This window comes from Desmodus rotundus, chromosome 7 (assembly GCF_022682495.2).
Source record: "Desmodus rotundus isolate HL8 chromosome 7, HLdesRot8A.1, whole genome shotgun sequence".
Taxonomy (NCBI): Eukaryota; Metazoa; Chordata; class Mammalia; order Chiroptera; family Phyllostomidae; genus Desmodus; species Desmodus rotundus.
The window spans coordinates 20,167,860-20,187,262 of NC_071393.1; the positions used below are offsets into that span (position 1 = coordinate 20,167,860).

The 19,403-nt window shown below is 43.5% G+C and overlaps 1 protein-coding gene across 5 annotated transcripts in view; it reads right to left on the reverse strand.

The window, feature by feature from the left end:
- Positions 1–1,412: 1,412 nt before the first annotated feature.
- The window catches only part of HIRA (histone cell cycle regulator), a 75,153-nt gene continuing 57,162 nt past the window's right edge, over positions 1,413–19,403 (reverse strand). For 4 of the 5 annotated variants that reach the window (XM_053927744.2, XM_053927748.2, XM_053927745.1 and 1 more), the window contains 3 exons: positions 17,796–17,918; positions 17,159–17,322; positions 1,413–2,298 (listed from right to left, as the gene is read on the reverse strand). In XM_053927744.2, the coding sequence (XP_053783719.1) occupies positions 1,841–2,298; positions 17,159–17,322; positions 17,796–17,918 (745 nt within the window). In that variant the 3' untranslated portion in view covers positions 1,413–1,840. Of the gene's footprint in view, positions 2,299–14,971; positions 15,061–17,158; positions 17,323–17,795; positions 17,919–19,403 lie in introns of all 5 variants that reach the window. The other variant, XM_053927747.2, reaches the window with a different exon arrangement.

Below are 19,403 nucleotides of genomic sequence, written 5' to 3' on the forward strand. Positions count from 1 at the left end.
ATGTATTTTGACCACTTCCTTTGGTTATTTCAAGCAGGAGGGTCCATCGGGACCCTGTTACTCATCTTGGCTGAAAGCAGAAGTCTCTTTCAGCTTCTTGTCTTCCTTTCCTCTTCTAATAGCATACAGACTGCCCAAGTGCCCAAGTTTTCTTCAACAGAGCATTTGCCAAGTGCCAGGGCTTTGCCTGTACTATCCTGGTTAGTTCTCAGAATCATGCAGGTTTCCTTAACCTCAGCTCCATTTGACAGCTGAAAAGTGAGGCCCAGATTTTTGCTGGTTTGGGTCCCAGACAGGCCAGTCAGTCCTGTGTATATCCTGTGACTCCAAAGTTCTCAATGACGCGCTGCAGAGTTGTTAGGGGAGCTGCCTGACCCACAGAGCATCTTTGGCTCCTTAAAGAAATGTTCATGCTTGCAGCCTGGCTTTTGAAGTGTCCATGCCTACAACACAGCCTCTGGGTGCTAGCTTTGTCAGGTGTGCATGTGTGCCTGGGTCTCATCCAGCCACCTGACATATGAGTTAGATGGGTAAGATGACCTCTAGGCAGGGAAGCAGCCAGAGAGGTGTCAAGGGCCAGAGTCACCTAGGCCCTCTGATTCCAAGTCCAGGCCTTCTTCCTGTGACCTAGGATCACACACAGCTGGCAGAGAGGTAAAGATGAGGTCCATGAACCAGGGGTGAAGTTGCTCAGTTCTCACCATATTTGAAGATTCTGAAATTCCAGCTATCTTCTCTCCTATGAGTCAGCATTTAGACTACTTACTAAGAAAATCCCAGCTTCCAGATAATTCTTCAGAAAATTTGAGTTTTTAATTACTGATTTCCTTCCATGAAATCAGCAAGTCAGCCACGGTCCTTGGTGCCCAGCATGATCAGGGACGTGACGCACAGCACAGTCAGAACCAAGGGCTTCAATGCCTGGCTTGGGAGGAGAAACATGCGAGGTGGCCTGCCTGCAAACCCTAGCTCTAAGATTCTGCACGACCAGGGAAGTGACCTCTACTTTGCAAAATGAATTTCTTTGTCTTTTTGAAAGATTTTATTTATTTATTTTTAGATACAGGGGAAGGGAGGGAGAAAGAGAGGGAGAGAAACATCAATGTGTGGTTGCCTCTTGTTTGCCCCCTGCTGGGGACTTTGCCTGCAACCTAGGCATGTGCCCTAGACTGGGAATCGAACCAGCAACCTTTTGGTTCACAGGCTGGCACTCAACCCACTGAGCCACACCAGCCAGGGCGAGCAAAATGAATTTCTGCATGGAGGGGATGGAAGGGGGGCAGGATTAGATGACATCAAAGATCCTTTCTGGCTATGATGTTCTGTCATTCCGCATATCAGGAGGGATCCATGGTTGGGGGAGAAAGGAAGAAATGAAAAGGAAAAAGGCAGGGGAAACCACGATGATTTGATATCCAATGCGTGTTCATTTATTTTACACTTACAAAAAAAATCACCCACCCTCTGCCCTATCCCTCCCCAAACAGTCTCTTTTTACAAACATTTAAAAATTAAAACCAAATGAAGATAGACAAGTTAATTTCAGTACAATTATTTTTCAATGTAGCTGTCATAATTAGAGTTTAAATTTTTTTCCTACAAGTAACCAATGTCCAAGTGACTTATAGGGAAATCCTGATTATTGGCCAAAAGGAAAATTCCATATTACAAGTTAGCAAATTCTAGTACAAAAATAGTCTGTGTTGGAATACCCTTTCCTTTTACATAGGTCTTGCATCAGTCTACTGACTGCATAATACACTAACATTTCAGGGTTCTCTCTCTCCCAAATGGCTCATTAGTCATAGCTGAAGCAACACGGCACGTGCAGTGGCAGGGGCTAGTGTCCACCTCTGGACCGTGCTGAAGACGGTAGGTCTGGGAGTGCCTCTTTGACTCCAGGGCAGCAGGGCAGAGCCCCAGCCCCTGCTCCGCATGGGGGTCCTGGAGGGAGGGACGAGTAGCGGGCACAACTGACCCCTTCCAAGGGAGCAGCAACAGGCCCAGGGCACAGGGGAAGTCTACCCAGCTTGCTGGGCTGGCGCTGGTGCAGGACAGCCCACCTCCTGCCAGTGTCTCCTTGACCTACTGTAGCCCGACAAAGTGAGAGGTGGCCCTGCTCGTCATCAGTGGCAAGAGTGTGGCCTTTCCCTTGCTGTAGCCAGGGCATATGTGGGCAAGCTACTTGTCCCTCAGGATGTCGAGCTGTTCCTGACACTCGGTGAAGAGGCGCTGGAAGCGGAGGTTCTGCCCGATGACTGGCAGCAGCTCCTTCAGTAGCTCCCTCTTCCGAAGACCCTGTGGACACAGGAGTGACAACTCATTGTGTGTCAGTGAGAAGACCTACACTGTGGGGGGCTTTTCTGGCCTAACGGAGACCCTTGTGTCTGCCCACCAGACTCCCAGGCACCCCTTGCAGAAACCAGAGGTGGATGAGAAAAATTTCTCTGCGTGTTAGGAAGTCCTGGGAGAACTGAAAGGCTGACCTGGAGCATGTGGGGTGGAGTGGCAGGGTGCAGGGGAGGGACACAGTGCAAGGATACTGCAGAGAAAACCAGGAAGCTTCTGCTTCTCCATGTCCCCTAAGTCTGCTGGCACAGTCACCACTAGCCTTCGACTGTACTGTGCAGTGGCCACAGCGGCTTGGCCTCCCAGAGCAGGATGAGTATAGCTAAGAGGGCAGAGGGATAGGTGGATGGCCACCTGGGAGGGGCTGCTCCCTCAGGCAACTGCACTCCAGGGGCCTGGGATCAAGCCCAGGGGTGAGGAGGCACTTGGGGGGCAATGACTGGCTTTGGTTTTACAGTCCTGGGGTGTCTGCCCTTGGCTCTTGCCCATGCCTCCTCCATGCCTAGGTGCACTGGCAGGTCTGCCTGGGCACTTTTGCAACACGCACTGCCAGACAGGGTCTCCACTGCACAGAACCCTGAGAAGCATAGTTGCTGCAAAGGGAAAACCACCAGCCGACAACACTGACCACCAGAAGAGAAGGCCTAAGGTGTTAAAATCGACATGGTAACAAGACAAGGGATTACAAAAAAGAAAAAAGTGTAGATATTAAATTGGAGCAACACAGTGGTTGAAGGAGACGGGATTAGCAGGAGAACGTACACTGCTGAAGACCAAGTCAGGTGGCATCAGGTGGGGGAGCAGCCACTACTTGAGCAGGAAGGCATACGGAGGGGAAAGCGCAAGAGGAGAGACTGTATAGATGAAGTAACAGCAGATGGAGTATAGCAGATGGGCCCAACATCTACATGAGGCCCACGTGAGAGAGACACAAAGGAAAGAAGGCAATATTTGAAGAAATAATAATAGATTTCATCTAATTGAAGGAAAATGAATTGCCTTAGGTTGAAAGGCTCCATTGAGTACTGATGAAGATATGAAAAACTGGTATTTAGACAGATTATTAGAATGAAATATAGGAGAATCTGTGGACATTGAATACAAATTTTTTTTTGAAAATTTCTCAAAAACAAGAGCACATCACCTACAAAGGAAGAAATACCAAGATTCATGATAAAGTAGTATTTTATTTTATTAAAAAAAGATTTATAAAATTTAGAGAGAGGGGAAGGGAGGGAGGAAGGGAGAGAAACGTCGATGGGCAAGGAAACATCAATCAGTTGCCTCTCACATACCCCCTACTAGACACCTAGCTGGAAACCCGGGCATTTGCCCTGCCTAGGAATTGAACCGGTGACCTTTCACTCTGCAGAATGATGCTCACCCACTGAGCCACACCAGTAGGACTAAAGTGGTATTTTAAATATACTGGAGCCCTGGCTGGTGTGGCTCAGTGAATTGAAAGTTGGCCTGTGAACTGAAAGGAAGCTGGTTCAATTCCTGGTGAGGACACATGCCTGGGTTGTGGGCCAGGTCCCCAGATGGAGCATGTGAGAGGCAACCAATCCATGTTTCTCTCACACATCGATGTTTCTCTTCCTCTCTGTCTCTCTCCATTCCCCTCTCTCTAAAAAGAAATAAAATCTTAAAAATATATATATATTGGAAAAAATCTCACAACCTACTTTTTTATCTAGCCGAACAGTTATTCATGTAAGAGGGTGTAATAAAAAATGTTCTGAGGCTTGTAAGACCTCAGGAAGTTTCCCACAGTAAGGAGCCATCCTGGAAATGTCCTGGAGTAAATACTCAGAGTAAGAAGAAATAAACAGAGATAACGCTAAAAGAGGTACGAAAAGCAATGTGATCAACTCTCTTGCTAAAGTTTATGTTGGTCTTTAAAAAATGTCAACAAAAAATGTAAGTGGTTTCAACTTGGGATAGAAAAACAGCTTGTCGCTGGTCAGATTAGAGAAAACAAAAGACAGCCACATGATGTTGGCAAGAAACACATAAACACGGATGGAGAAATGTTAAAAAAGTTAAAGATGGAGAGAGATATGTAAGTAAGTAGAAGAAAGCTTGTGTTTTATAATTATCAGACAAAGCAGACTTTTAAACAAAACCATCACTGGAGAAGGAGAGAGTCGAGAGAGAGGGACAAAGCCACCCTCATGGGGAGCCTTCAATGTACATTCAATTATTGAGGGTCCAGAAAGGCAAAGCCTGCAGACTCGGGTAATCCAAACGGAACATGTAGTAAACACGACCACTGGGAGATACACAGGATGAGGCGCCCACAACTAGTAGCACACATTTTTCTTTGGCACATATGGAAATGTGAAAAATTGCTCTAAAAGAACAGCTCTCAACAGAATAACAGGTCTTACATTGATTGTGGGTTGCCTTGGGCCAAATTCATCCTACCATTTACTTTTGTAAATAATTTTATCAAAATGCAGCCGTACCTCCCTATTTGTTTACATAGTATGTTATAACAGCAGGCTTGAGCAGTTGTAAGAGATCATATGGATTTTCAAAGCCTGACATATTTATTTTGTGGTCTCTTACATGAAGTTTGCCGACCCCTGAGGTGGGACAAAGCCTGCTCCTGATAGAGAGCATGTTCTCTGACTAAAACACAGCTGGACAAAACTCATGGATCAGATTATTAACTAACATTACATAATTGAAATTAAAAATGACTTACAAGTGAACGGAAATAAAACATTAGGCACTGTAAAACCGGTGGGATGCAGCAAGAGTGGGGCTTATATAGGGACACTTACAAACGTAAAAGAGCCTGTATGACAGAACAGGAAAGAACAACAACCAATGACCACGTGTCTAACCTACGACACCAAGGGGCGGAAAATGAAGAAAAGACATCAGAAAACATTTTTATAAAGCAGAAGGAAGATGATGAATAAAAACACTGAAATGAATAAAATTGAAAACAAACACTGAACAGAATAGATGAAGAAAGAAAAAGTCATTTTTAAAAAAACACTACAAAAGACAAACCTCTAGCAAAATTAATCAAGAAACAGAAAGAAAGCTCAAAGAATATTAGGAATTAAAAAGGGATACACTGCAGATATAGAAGAGAAAAATAGCGCTAATGACAACTTTATGCCAACAAAGTTGAACATTAGAGAAAATAGACTAATTCCTAGAAAAATATAATTTATTTAAACTGCCTCGAAAAGAAATAGGAAATAGGATTTAAATTTTACCACAAAGAAAGCATCAGGTATATTAGATTTTTAAACTGATGTTTAAGAAGCTTCCAAGGAACAGATTTTTCCAATCTTATACAAACTCAGAGGATAAAAAAAGAACTACCCTAATACAGTCTAAGAGGCAAATAAACCTTGATTCTAAAACCAAAAAAAGGACAGAATGAGAATAGAAGACCCCAGGCCAACGTGACCCATGAAATCAGATATATAAGTCCTCTATATAATTGATTGCTAATAAATTAGCAATCAATTCTAACAATGAATAAAAAAGTAACTTTGACCAAGTTGAGTTTATCTAGGGAAACAAGGAGAATTTAATGTTAGAAAACTTATAATTTAGTATATTAATAGATCTTAATATTATGAACAACAAGCCATGAGGCTTGGAAAATAAGAAATGAAATGATTATTTGAGATGACTTGATTGCTTACTCTACATAGAAAACACAGAACCATTGACAAATTAATAAAAATAATACCAATATGTATAAAGATGGCCCGCGACTTAGTGATTATTTGAGATGATTTGATTGCTTACTCCACATAGAAAACAGAACTATTGACAAATTAATAAAAAAATCAAAGTCAAGCCCTGGCTGGTGTGGCTCAGTGGTTGAGCGCTGGCCTGTGAGTCAAAGGGTTGCCGGTTCAATTCCCTGTCAGGGCACATGCCTGGGTTGAGGTTCAGGTCCCCAGAGGGGGTGTGCAAGAGGCAACCACACATTGATGTTTCTCTCCCTCTCTTTCTCCCTCCCTTCCCCTCAATCTAAAAATGAATAAATAAAATCTTTAAAAAAAATCAAAGTCAAATGCATTTATATGCTGCAGTTATGAATAATTTGAAAACATAAAACAATGTATCATTTAGAATGGCCACAATTACAAGATACCTGAGAGTAAATCTAACAAAAGATGGGCATGGCCTATGTGCTGAACATTATAAAGCTTTACTGAAGGAATTAAGGAAAACCTAAATGAATGAAGAGTGCTGATGGGAAGAGTGGCAGAAGAGAAAACAGACTAATTCACAGGGTAGAGGCTGCTAAAGGCAGTGGTGCTCACTGTGGCATGTAAGAGCTGCATGGGAGCTGCAGGCCCATGGCTACCTGGGAGCAAGAGATTACAGGCAGAATACAAGAACATCTAAGGTTGTAGAAAGGGGCAGGATGAGACTTTCAAGAAAATAAAAACATTGAAAACAGCTGCATATATGGGGAAATGGGGAAAAAGACATGCAAAGACCTGGAAAAGACACACCCCCAGAAAAGGCTTGAGAGGACCATGAGCTTTCCTCTGAGATGAGTAGTGAAGCCAGTCTGGAAAAAGGGCTATTTTATTCAAATGCCCAATATTCAACAAAGGTCAGAAGGCATACAAAGAAACAGGGAAACCAGTCCCATTCAAAGGAACAAAATAAATCTCTAAAAACTCACCCTAAAGAAACACAGGCCTGGAACTTACATGACAAAGAATTTAAAACACCTGTCTTAAATATGCTAAAAGAGACCATGAATAAGACACATATATGGAATCATTAAAACAATACGTAAACAAAGGAACATTATCAACACAAAGATAGAAATTATAAAAAAAAAAACCCAAACAAATTCTGGAACTTAAAAACAGAAAACCTCACTAGACAGGTTTAACATACAGTCAAAAGCAAGAATCAGTGAATGAAGTCAGGTTATTTGAAACGACTGAGTCCGAAAAACAAACTGAAAACAGAATGGAAAAGTGAAAATAGCCTAAGAGTCTTACAGGACATGGTTAGGCTGACCTTTATGTATTCATTATGCACGTCCAAAAAGAATGAGAGGGAGAGAGAAAGGGGAAGAGGGTTATTTGGAGAAATAATGACTCAAAATCTCTCACGTTTGAGGAAAGACATGGATCTACAAATCGAAGAAGCTCAACAAACACTCCGTGTGGGAAAGACTCAAAGGAGCCCGTTGTGTGTCCTGTGAGGAAGTCAAACTGTGGAAGGTCAAAGGCAGAGAGAGAATCGTGAAAGCAGAAGAGCGACTACTTGTGCATGTAAAAGGGACCCGCAAGTGTATTTCTCAGCAGAAACACTGAAGGCCAGAAGGTGGTGGCGTAACATATTTAAAGTGCTGAAAGAAAAGCTGACATCTGAGAATACTATATCTGGCAAAAATGTCCTTCAGAAAAGAGGGAGAAGTTAAGACATTTCCAGGTCAATAAAAACTGTCGGAGTTTATGACCACTAGACCTGCCCTACAAGAAACGCCAAAGGGAGCCCTTCAAGTTTAGGTGAAAGAACACTAGACAATAAAATATAAAGTTTTCTGGTAAAAGTAAATATATGGACAAATATAAACCCACATTATGTAATTTTGTTTGATAACTCCATTTTTAACTCATTTACAGGATTTAAAAACGAAAGCATAAGAAATTAGAAATCTATGTTAATGGTTACACAATATATAAAGATTTAGTTTAGTTTTGTATCTTTAGATAAACTATATCTATAGTTTAGATATAGTTTATAAAGTGTGCCCTGGCTGGTGTGGCTCAGTGGATTGAGTGCTGGCCTGTGAACCAAAGGGTTGTAGGTTCAATTCCCAGTTAGGGCACATGCCTGGGTTGTGGGCCAGGTCCCCAGTAGAGGGTACACATCAGGCAACCACATACTGATGTTTCCTTCTCTTTCTCCCTCCCTTCCCCTCTCTCTAAAAATAAATAAATAAAATCTTATAAAAGAAACATAGAGTGTGTGGAGCGGAGCTGTAAAGGATATGCACTGTTTTGCACGCAACTGAAATTAAATTGTTATTAGTTGAAAATAAATTGTTATAATTTTAGAATGTTTTTGTTATTCCCCACGATTACCAAAAAGAAAATACCTACAAAATATGCACAAAAGGAAATGAGAAGGGAATCAAAACATATCACTAAAAAATCAAGTAAACATAAAGAAAGATAATGAGAGGAAATGAGGGACAAAAAGCTATAAAACATACAGGAAATAAGTAACAAAATGGCAATATTAAGTCCTTACTTGCCAGTAATTACTTTAAGTGTAAATGGATTAAACTCCCTAATCAAAAAATGGATTTTAACAAAACAGAACCCAACTATATGTTTCATACAAGGAGCTCAGTTTAGATCTAAGGACACAAATAGGTTGAAAGTAAAAGGGTAGAAAAAGGTAGCCAACAGTAAACAGTAACCAAACAAGAGAAGGGATGGATGGCTATACTAATAGCAGATAAAATAGGTTTTACATAAAAAACTGTTACAAGAGACCAAGAAGATCACTATATAATAATAAAAGTATCAATTCATCAAGATGTAAAAATTATAAACATACATGTACCAAATATCAGAACTCCTAAGTATGTGAAGCAAACAGTGTCTGAATTGAAAGGATTAATGGTCAACTCTATAATAATTGTAGATTTCAATATCCTCTTTTCCATAATGGATAGAACCACAGACAAAAGATCAATATGGAAACAGAGGACCTGAAAAACAGTATAGACAGTTGAACCTAAGGAACATATAGAGCACTCTGCCCAACAGCAAAATATACATTTTTCTCAAGTGCACATGTAGCATTCTCCAGGACAGATCATATGTTGGGCCAAAAAACAAGTGTCACCTGGCTGGTGTAGCTCACTGGATTGAGGGCAGGTCGCAAACCAAAGGGTTGCTGGTTCAATTGACTAGGGTCAGGGCACATGCTTGGGTTGCGGGCCGGGTCCCCAGTGTGGGGCGTGTGAGAGACAACCACACATGATGTTTCTCTCCCTCTCTTTCTCCCTCCCTCTTTTCCCCCTCTCTAAAAGTAAATATAAAAAAAACCAAAACAAGTGTCAATAGTTCTAAAAAATTGAAATCATAAAAGTATCTTTTCTAATAATAGTAGAATGAAACTAGAAATCAATAGCAGAAGGAAAACTAAAAAATTCACAATTGTGTGGAAATTAAACAACACAATGTTAAGCCACCAAAGACTGAAAGAAGAAATCACAAGGAATATAGAAAATGAAACAAGTGAAAATGAAAACACAACATACCAAAAATTATGGGATGCAGCAAAACTATTGGTTAAAGAGAAAATTATAGCTATAAGAAGCTACCCTGTAGATCTCAAATCAGTAACACAACTTTCCATCTTAAGAAACTAGAAAATAAAAGCAAACTAAATCCAAAGCAAGCAGAAACAAGAAAGCCATACATATTAGAGCAAAAATAAATGAATGAAGAATAGAAAAAAAGAGAAAATAAAACAAAAAATGAGCCCTGGCTGGTGTAGCTCAGTGGATTGAGTGCCAGCCTACGAACCTTATGGTCACCGGTTCGATTCCCAGGCAGGGCACAGGCCTGGGCTGCGGGCCACATCCCTAGTTGCGTGTGAAAGGCAACCACACATTGAGGTTTCCTTCCCTCTGTTTCTCTCTCCCTTCCCTTCTCTCTAAAAATAATAAACAAAATCTTTAAAAAAAAACCCCAAAATGAATTCTTTGAAAAGATCATGAAAGTTGACAAACTTTTACCTAGATGGACTAAGAAAAAGAGAGAGAAGACTAAATGACAATCAGGAACTAAATAGGGACATTACAACTGATTCCACAAAAATAAAACGAATTATGAATAAGAGAATATTATGAACAACTATATATCAGCAAATAGGATAACACAGATAAAAATGAACAAATTCCTAAAAACACACAACCTACTAAGATTGAATCATGAAGAAATAGAAAGTCCAAAGAAACCTGTTGCTAGCAAGGAGATTGAATCAGTAATCAAAAACCTCTCAACAAAGAAAAGCCACGGACTGACCAGGTGGCTTCACTGGTGAATTTTATCAAACATTAACATAAAAAAGAATGAACAATTCTCCATATACTCTTTCAAAAAATTGAAGAACAAACACTTCCAAATTCATTCTATGAGGCCAGTATTACCCCGATATCAAAATCAGATAAAGACATTATAAGAAACACACACACACAGACCAATATCTCTTGTAAACATGGATGCAAAAATCCTGAACAAAATACTAGCAAACAGAACTGAACAGCAAATTGAAAGCAATATAAACTACGACCAAGAGGGATTTATTCCTGGAATGTAATGATGGTTCAATAAACTAAAATCAATTAATGTAATATATACCACATTAATAGAATGAAGGAAAAAAACCCATCCCAAAAGATCACTCAATTGACACAGAAAAGCATCTGAAAATTTTCAACACTTTTATTATAGAAAACACACAATAAACTAGTAACGTAAGGAAACTATCTCAAAATAGTAAAAGCCATCTATGAAAAGTCCAGAGCTAACATATATATTCAGTGTTAAACGACTGAAATGAAAGCTTTTGCTCTAAGGTCAGGAACCAGGCAAGGATGACTATTTTCACTACTTTTGTTTAACACAGTACTAGAAATGCTAGCCAGAGCAATTAGGCAAGAAGAAAAAAGAAAATGCATCTAAAATGGAAAGGAACAAGTAAACATATCTGTTTGCAGACAACATGATCTTGTATGTAGAATATCCTAAAGATACCGCACACACACGCACAGACACACAAACCTGTTAGACTTAATAAATTCAGCCAATTTGTAGAATATGAGGCCAACAACAAAAAAAATTGGTTCTTATACACCAACAATGAACAATATGAAAAGTAAATTAAGAAAACAATTCCATTTACAATAGCCTCCAAAAGAATAAAATACTTAGAAATAAACTTCACCAAGGTGAAAGGCTAATAAACTGAAAACTACAAAATGTTGCTGAAAGAAATTAAGAAAACAGAAATAAATGGAAAGACATCCCATGTTCACGGATTGGAGACTTAATAGTAAGATGTCAATAATACCAAAAGTAGTCTATAGACTTAATGCATTCTTTGTCAAGATCCTAATAGCATTTTTTTACAGAAACAGAAAAATCCATGCTAAACTTCAAATGAAATCTTCAGGGATCTTGAATAGCCATAAGAATCTTACAAAAAAAAAAAAAAAAAAAAGGTGAAAGGTGGGGGTCTCACACTTCCTGACTTTAAAACATATTTCAAAACTACTGTATTTTTGCCATTGCTGGTGTGTCTCAGTGGACTGAGTGCCAGCAAAGGGTTGGCACTCAATCCCGGGAAGCAAAGAGTTGCCAGTTCAATTCCCAATCAGGGCACATGCCTGGGTTGGGAGCTAGTCCCCAGTAGGGGGCGCGTGAAAGGCAACCACATATTGATACTTCTCTCCCTCTCTTTCTCCCTCCCTTCCCCTCTGTGTAAAAATAATAAATAAAATCTTAAAAAATATATTGTAGTTTTAAACTTTTGAACCATGTACTGACAGCTCATATAAAAAAGTTATTTCCCCAATATACAAAGAATGTCTACAAAGCAATTTGGAGGAATTCTGTCATGAATCTGCTTATGGCCATGAGCAGATCAGCTATTTTAAGCAATTTACAGAAGACAAAAAGCAGGTGGGACCACACTGACAGTGCCCCCTGGAAAGGAAGCCACAGCCTTTCCTGGGCAAATCCCTAATGAGGTTTCCTGCCTAGGGATAGCAAAAACAACCAGCAGGAAGTAGAGGGAAGGGAGAATGCATGGCCATGAATTAGTGGCCTGTCTGTACCCCTTTTACGTGCACCATACTGGCCTAGAATGCCTACCTGTAGGCTGAGACAGAGAACTGCTGGGTAGATCTCTCTCTGATGTCTCAGGCTAAGGCTGTCAGAGTGGCAACTGGGTCATGGGGTAAAGCCCTATAACTCCGCCACGGGAGGGCTTGGTTCCCGTCTCCCACCTAAGACTATCAAGCTACCTGGAGATGAGGTGTGCTAGGGAAATAGCTGTATTCTCGTAGGTAATTCAGAAAAACCCTTCCCACTGAGAAAGGGAACAAAGCTGGGCAAAGAGAAACAGACCTCATAGCGCTCATGTGCTAGCGATGAAGGACCAAGCTTGGGTGTGAAGCAGGTGGAAATCCAGAGAGACACCTTTGCCTTGGGAACATTTATTGAAGAGGCTGAGCACAGCTTCTATCAGACTTGAGGGTCTAGGGGGACCAAAGGACCACGAAAAGTGGGGTCACTGGTAAGTCACCCCTCCTCTGTGCTGGAACCCCCCCAAAATACACTCTAGAACAGGGGCAAACTGGTAGTAAACTAGTTTTGGCACCAATTAGTATCCAGCTTTGAGTCCCCTAGCAGCCCAGAGACCTCAATCCCTGAACTGAGTTGAGGGGGCCTTGTAGGGCTGGGGCCAGAAGCTGGTAGCAGCAAATAAAAGTGCCCGTCGAGGAAGGTAACATCGCTGAGGCTTCAAACCATTTCTACAAATAATTTTTCAAATATCAAGTCTAGCAGACAGTCAAAACCAACCAGGAGGTAAGACAACGAAAATGAGAACTAGCAGAGACATTCACAGGAAATAGACACAGATCCACAAGGGCTCCTGATACTAGAACTGTGTTCAAGCAAATAAAACACTAAACTGAAAATCTGAGGAGAATTGAAACTATAAAAATAATAAAACAAATTCCAAAAGAAGGATATTGTATTTCGTGATGGGGAAAACGGAAGGAAATACAATCAAAGAGAACCCAGGAAAATACACAGAATGAAAGACATAGGCTTAGAGTTTTGTGAAACTTCAAAACACCAAGAGAGGATCCCAAAAGAACTTACAAAGCAATGGAAATCAGATCTGGGGCAGAGTTTTGAATAGCAACAGTGGATGCTGAAAACCTCTAGTACAATACATTCAAAGCTCGCAGGGGAACTGATTTTGAATCTAAGATTTTATTAGCCAATCAAATTAAGATCTATTGCAACAAAATAAAAATGTAATAAAAAATAGAGGAGACTAAGTACACACTGAAGCCTTCAGAGCCTTGTGAGGCGGACCCTTCAATCTTTCACCCTCACATCCCCACCCTCCTCAGCTGTTCCTTTTATGCTGCAAGAACCCCTTGCCCCCAACCTCAGGGCCTATGTACTTGCTGTTCCCTCTACCTGGATGTTCTTTCCCCAAATATATGTGGGGTTTCATCCCTCACTTTTGCTGATCTTTGCTCAATTAGGTCTTCCTTGATCACCCAATATAAAACAGCACCCTGCCAATACTCCCTATGCCCCCTGCCCTCTATTATTTTTCACGGCACCCTCCCCACCCAATACATTATTTGTACTTGTTCATTGGTTTGGAACCTGTCTCTCTCCACAACAATGAAGATCCATAAAGGCAGGGTCCCCGTCAGCCTTAGCCACAGCTGTCTGCCCTGTGCTTGGACTATACCCGGCCGCAGAAGGTGCTCCATCAGTACTTGCTCAGTGACTGAGTGAAGCACTGGGGCTACCTCTTGGGCCCACACCTTCTCCAATCCCTCACCGACCTGCTCCTTTTCCAATTTAATCAATGCACTAGCCAAAAGAATCTGGAAGTGACCACGCATTTCATTATTCTCTTTTCTTTACTCCACATCCACCCACCCACATACCAAATCTTTTTCTTTCTGCCCCCAAAATGCATCTTGAATCTGTCTTCTTTCCCCTTTTGGTAACTATCACACCGATCCAAGTCACCTGCGTCTATTGCTGGAACTGTTGAAAAAACAAGCCCTGACCAGTTTTCTATGTCAGTTCACGTCACCTCTGCTGACTGGTCTTCTACGTCAGTTTACATCACATCTGTGCAAAATCCCTCAACAGCTCTCGCTGCCTAGACTAGAACTCCGCTTCTCACAGGCTTTCCATGCTGTACTTCCTGCTTACCTCTTGCCTCTTCTCACACCACCCTCTCTGCTGCCTATGTGTCCCAGATCCAGTAGCTTTAATGTACCATGCCCTCTTTGCATCTACTGCCACTTCCACCAGGAAACTCTCCCCAGGGCTTTGCAGAGCCGGCTCATTCTTAACCTCAGGTTTCATCCTCAGAGTCCTCTTCTGAGTTCTTCCCTGGTCACTCTTTCCCAGGCATGCTTTTCTTACTGACGTTGCTTATTTCCTTCTCAGCATCATTCACAGTCTAAACCTATCCTGACTAAATTGCTCACTTGCTTACATCTGCCTTCCTACCAGACTATAAGCTCTACGAGGACAGGGAAGGATCATTCATTTTCACTACTGAACAAGCCCACAGCCCTGGGCAGGCAACTTTCCTCAGGGGAGGTGTATGGCTGAATGCTCCCTTGGCCCGATGCTGAGGGCCCAGCTCCTGCTAGACTGTGCAGTGAAGGCATCTCACCCGCTCACTGACGCTGGAACCCAAGGCAGTATGCTGGAGACATCGAATGAGGAAGAATTTCAAAGCACTTTGGCTTACTTTTTAAATCTCCACCTTCACTTTTCAAGAGAATTCTTGCGGCAAGAATGAAAGAAGCACCTACCACTACCGTTGACTCCCACTGGCTTCCAGTGGAGTAGTGAACCGGACCCAGTAAGTCCTTGCATATTTCTCGGAGTCGGTATTCAAACCCTAATTACAGAAAAAACAAAAGAACAAAAACAAAACAAAACAAAACAGAAATAGGAACACATTACAAAAAGAAATAAAAAATCAAGAATATGCTATGTTGTGTATATCAAAACAGAATGAACAAATGCTTATTTTCTTGCCTATGCAGGGCAAATGCCTCTTGCATGTCTCAGTTTGGGGCACCAAGACTCATAACGACAGATTCTTACTCACCTACTTGCTTGACAAGGCATGCAGCGGCCCCTCTGTGTGCCGGGCCAATGAGAAAAAAATGAGATGCGGCTAACTCGAAGATGAACTCCTCAAGGTTATGGGAAATGTGGAAAATTGTAGAAGGAGGGGAGAGGGTTAGTCAGATTGGTTTGACAGAAGACATCTGGGCAGCCAGTGTGAGAGATCAGCAGGGTCAGGTGGTAACAGATGGCAAGGGTATGAGTTTAGACTGAGGAGGTGGTGACTGAGCAGAGGAGACAGGAGAAGCAGGCATGGGCCCATCAACTCAAGGGTTACGGGCATAACCCAGTGGAACGCCAGAAATGCTAGAGGCAGCTTGGGGTGGGGGTGGATGGGGACTGTCGGCACTGGGGGCAGCTGAGGCCACAGGGAACGGATGATATCACCCAAAGATGAGGGTGGAAATAAGAGGATGAAGCTGGAATCTGAGGAATTTCAGGAGTGGGGTCTCCTTTTAAAACCTGAGTGTTCCTTTTACAGACAGGAAGCGAGGGATAGCGAGAGGTGCCTTATGTACGGACCCTGGAACAGACACGTGAGAGAAGAGAAGCAAGCGGCAGAAGTGATCGCACAAACGGGTGCAAGCCCCAGAGGGGGCAGCAACTTTACACAGGGCATCAGGGTGAGCCCTGACCAACACCTAGGATGAAGCAAACCACAGAGGAGCCGGAGGAGGGGTTTCCCCAGCAGAGTGGGGTGTGAAGCCCAGATGTTACTGGAGCATCCTAGAAAAGACGTGAGGACTTGGGAAGACTGAGTGTGTAGAAAGGCCAGTGATCAAATGTGCTGGGCGACCACGCACTGGGTGGGAAGAGTGCACATCAAACTCGTTGCTGGAGTTTGCTGGGGAAGGGCTGGGGCTTCGAGTTGGTCAGCCATGTTTGTTGTCATCAGGGATGTACATATATTATATATTGTAAGATGCACATATACACGTAGTTGAACCAGAGGCAACATATGAGTTTTGGGAGTGACATTTGTAGAGGTTTGACACTTCTTTTTCTCTGTCTTTTCTATACTTCATTCCCCACCTCCCCTAAATCATAAACAAAATGGAAAGGGTGCTGTCAAAAGCAAAGCAAGGCCAGAAGAGGCTATGGGGGAGGCTGCCTGGTAACCTGCATAGAGAGAACTTTGAGAGGGCCAATCCCCAGGTCACAGCCCTGGAGGCCAAGTTCAAAGGGATGGAAGGCTGGTAAGGCAGACTCCATGCTTGCCTACCAGAGAGTTGAGAAGCTTTGGAGGTCACCGTAGGAATAGGACAATCACTTCCTGCAACACACCTCGCTTTTGCTGAACAACAGGGAGAGTGTGGGTGAGGGTATACTGGGAAGCCCTGACAGGGAAAGGTAGGCTAGAGGGTCATGGGGAGGCGCTGGACAGCAGGATGGTCCTTCCAGGGCACAAGGGAGCTCAGGAAAGAAAGAGGAATGCAAGCGCATTGGATGCTGCAAGAAGACACCCTCCTCTGGGGTGACTGGCTCACTGACCATTGAGGCTCCAAGGTCATGAGGGGAGACCACAAGTCTAAGCATCACATTTGCATGTCTTTCCATATATCCTCTGCCCTCACCTCCCCTTGCTGCTAATCCACCTGACCCTCAGGGAACTGCTGGTAATGGGGTTGGAGGCCTGCTGAGCTGCCCTGATCCAACTCAGGATAGGAGGTGGGAAGGTTGGGAGACCACCATGCTGATGGGAGAGCTGGAGGCCAGGGCTTCTGGGATGACCATGGCAGACTGGGAGGAAAGGGAGCCCTAGGCCACTGCACCTCTGTCCCAATTCACAGGCTTTCAGGAGGGTTGTATTGGGACAGGGATTATGGCTGGGCCCAGGAGAATGGAGGGGCCACCGGGAACCTCACCTTCATTCACGAGGTACCGCGCGTAGAGGAGGAGCCAATGGCGATACTCGTGGCTGGATTGCAGGGTGAGTGCCGCTGCGACCTGGTTCTCTAGGTAGGCCAGGGTAGTCTCCTGCTGCACCACGTGAGGCACAGAGAAAAGCCGGGCCGCCTGCCTCCCTGAACTGCAGAAACACGTCATGAGGCAGTGGGTACTGCGTGAGGCAGGAGGCTGCCACTGTGCACCCCAGGGCAACACCGAGAAGCCAGCAGGGGGGTAGATATCATTCCACACTGGCCCACCCGTCCCTATGTCCCAGCTGTGGACCTCCTGGATGCTCTGGTACCCCAGGTATACTCTACTCTGCACCTGCTATTTAGACTCTTGAGGTGACAGGCCACAGGCCCAGACCCCCAAACAAAATACATGGGTGTTCATGACCTGTAGCACCTCAGACTGCCACCTGGGCCCCGAAGTAACAGGGCTTGCATCCCAACACCCTGAGATATTATCCAACGCGGGCCCAAAACTTGTGACACCTACAGCCTGCCTGTGCTGGGCAGCAGCTGGGCACAGGGAAGAGCAATCAGAGAGCTGGTCTGGGTGGGACTATACTTGCACGACCCGGCCACCTCTCCCAGCACTCGGGTCACCTACGTGGAGGCACGGCCCTGGACTATGGCTAAGGGTCCCGAGCACAGCATGGCGTCCTGGGGAGGCAGGCTGCTCCTGAAGTCCGCACACTGGGCCAGGGAGTCCTGCTTGTCAGAAACCAGGTTCCTGGGGAGGCAAAGGCAGAAGCTGAGCTCAGAAAGACCAGGAGCTCTAGCAGAGCAGGCTGGCAGTGAGGCCACTGAGAAGCAAGCACCATGTGACCTGTTACCAAAACACCAATGAAGACTGAGTGTCACTACATTCTTACCACAGGCCCCTCATGGACAGGTTTAATAACAAGGGACATTAATGGCAGTGAAGGTCACTGACAAGGGTTTTGTGGCAAACACTTCAGCCCTGTGGTCTTGGTTCCTGGGGCCAGGAGGCCTATGTGTGAACTGTGCCTGAAATGCTCCCGTGGAAGCTTTGAGCAATGCCAGAGCTCCAGCCTTCCTGTGCTTCTACAACATCTGAGGTAGTCAGCTCTTCACCTTCTCGAGACCCTTCACATCTTTGTGAAAACATTCTTCACACACTTTTAAAACAGCCAGGTGCCTTTGTAAACATGTGCACAGTACAAAGGGTCAACATTCCCTTCTTAAATTCCCGGCTTGTTTCCATTATTATGGTCATCATGTAATACACAACATTTCGCAACATGGACGAGCAGGCAGTGGGGAGTTTTGGGGTTGATTTGTGTTTTTTAACTCAGGAAAGAGATCTCAGTGTGGGATAAACTTGTATTTGGCAACTCTGAACAGAAAAGTGCTGGAAGACTTGGGCCTGAAGGACCAAAGGTGCAGGCAAAAGAAGACTTTCTCAGAGTGGCTGGTCCACAATGTACACAGTTTCAGGTCTCGGTTAAGATCGCTGATGTATAAAGGGATTTTACAAATCCCAGAAAAGGGCTCCAGCCCTGGCTGGGTGACTCAATTGTTGGAGCATCTTCCTGTACAGCAAAAGGGTCTGATTCCTGGCTGGGGTACGTATGGAAGGCAACCAATAGATGTTTCTCTTTCTCTTTGTCTCCCTGCCTTCCTCTCTCTCTAAAATCAATAAACATATCCTCAGGTGAGGATTAAAAAAATTTTTTTTTAAAGACTTTATTTATTTTTAGAGAGAGGAGAAAGGAGGGAGAAAGAGGGAGAGAAACCAATGTGTGGTTGCCTCTCGCACGCCCCCTATGGGGGCCTAGCCTGCAACCCAGGCATGAGCCCTGTCCGGGAATTGAGCCCGTGACCTTTTGGTTCACAGGCCTGCACTCAATCCACTGAGCCACAGCAGCCAGGGCTAAAAAAAAATTCTTATAAAAAAAGAAAGAAGGAAAGAAAGAAAGAAAAGGGCTCCAAATCCCAAAATGGGCAGAGGAAAGGCACAGACCATCACACGTGGTGACGGTGCAATCTTTCTAGTTCACAAAGTTGGAAATGCCACTTGCCTTCAAAAACTGACACGTGCTGGTGAAGCTATTGTGAAGCTGACTCACCTATGCTGATGATGGCTATGGAAATACGTATTTACAACCATAAAATTTTTCAAGTGTCTATTCCACACAAAGTCACCTCAGAGAACGATGCAGACAAAGGAAAGCTCCCTGTGCATGGCGCTGAC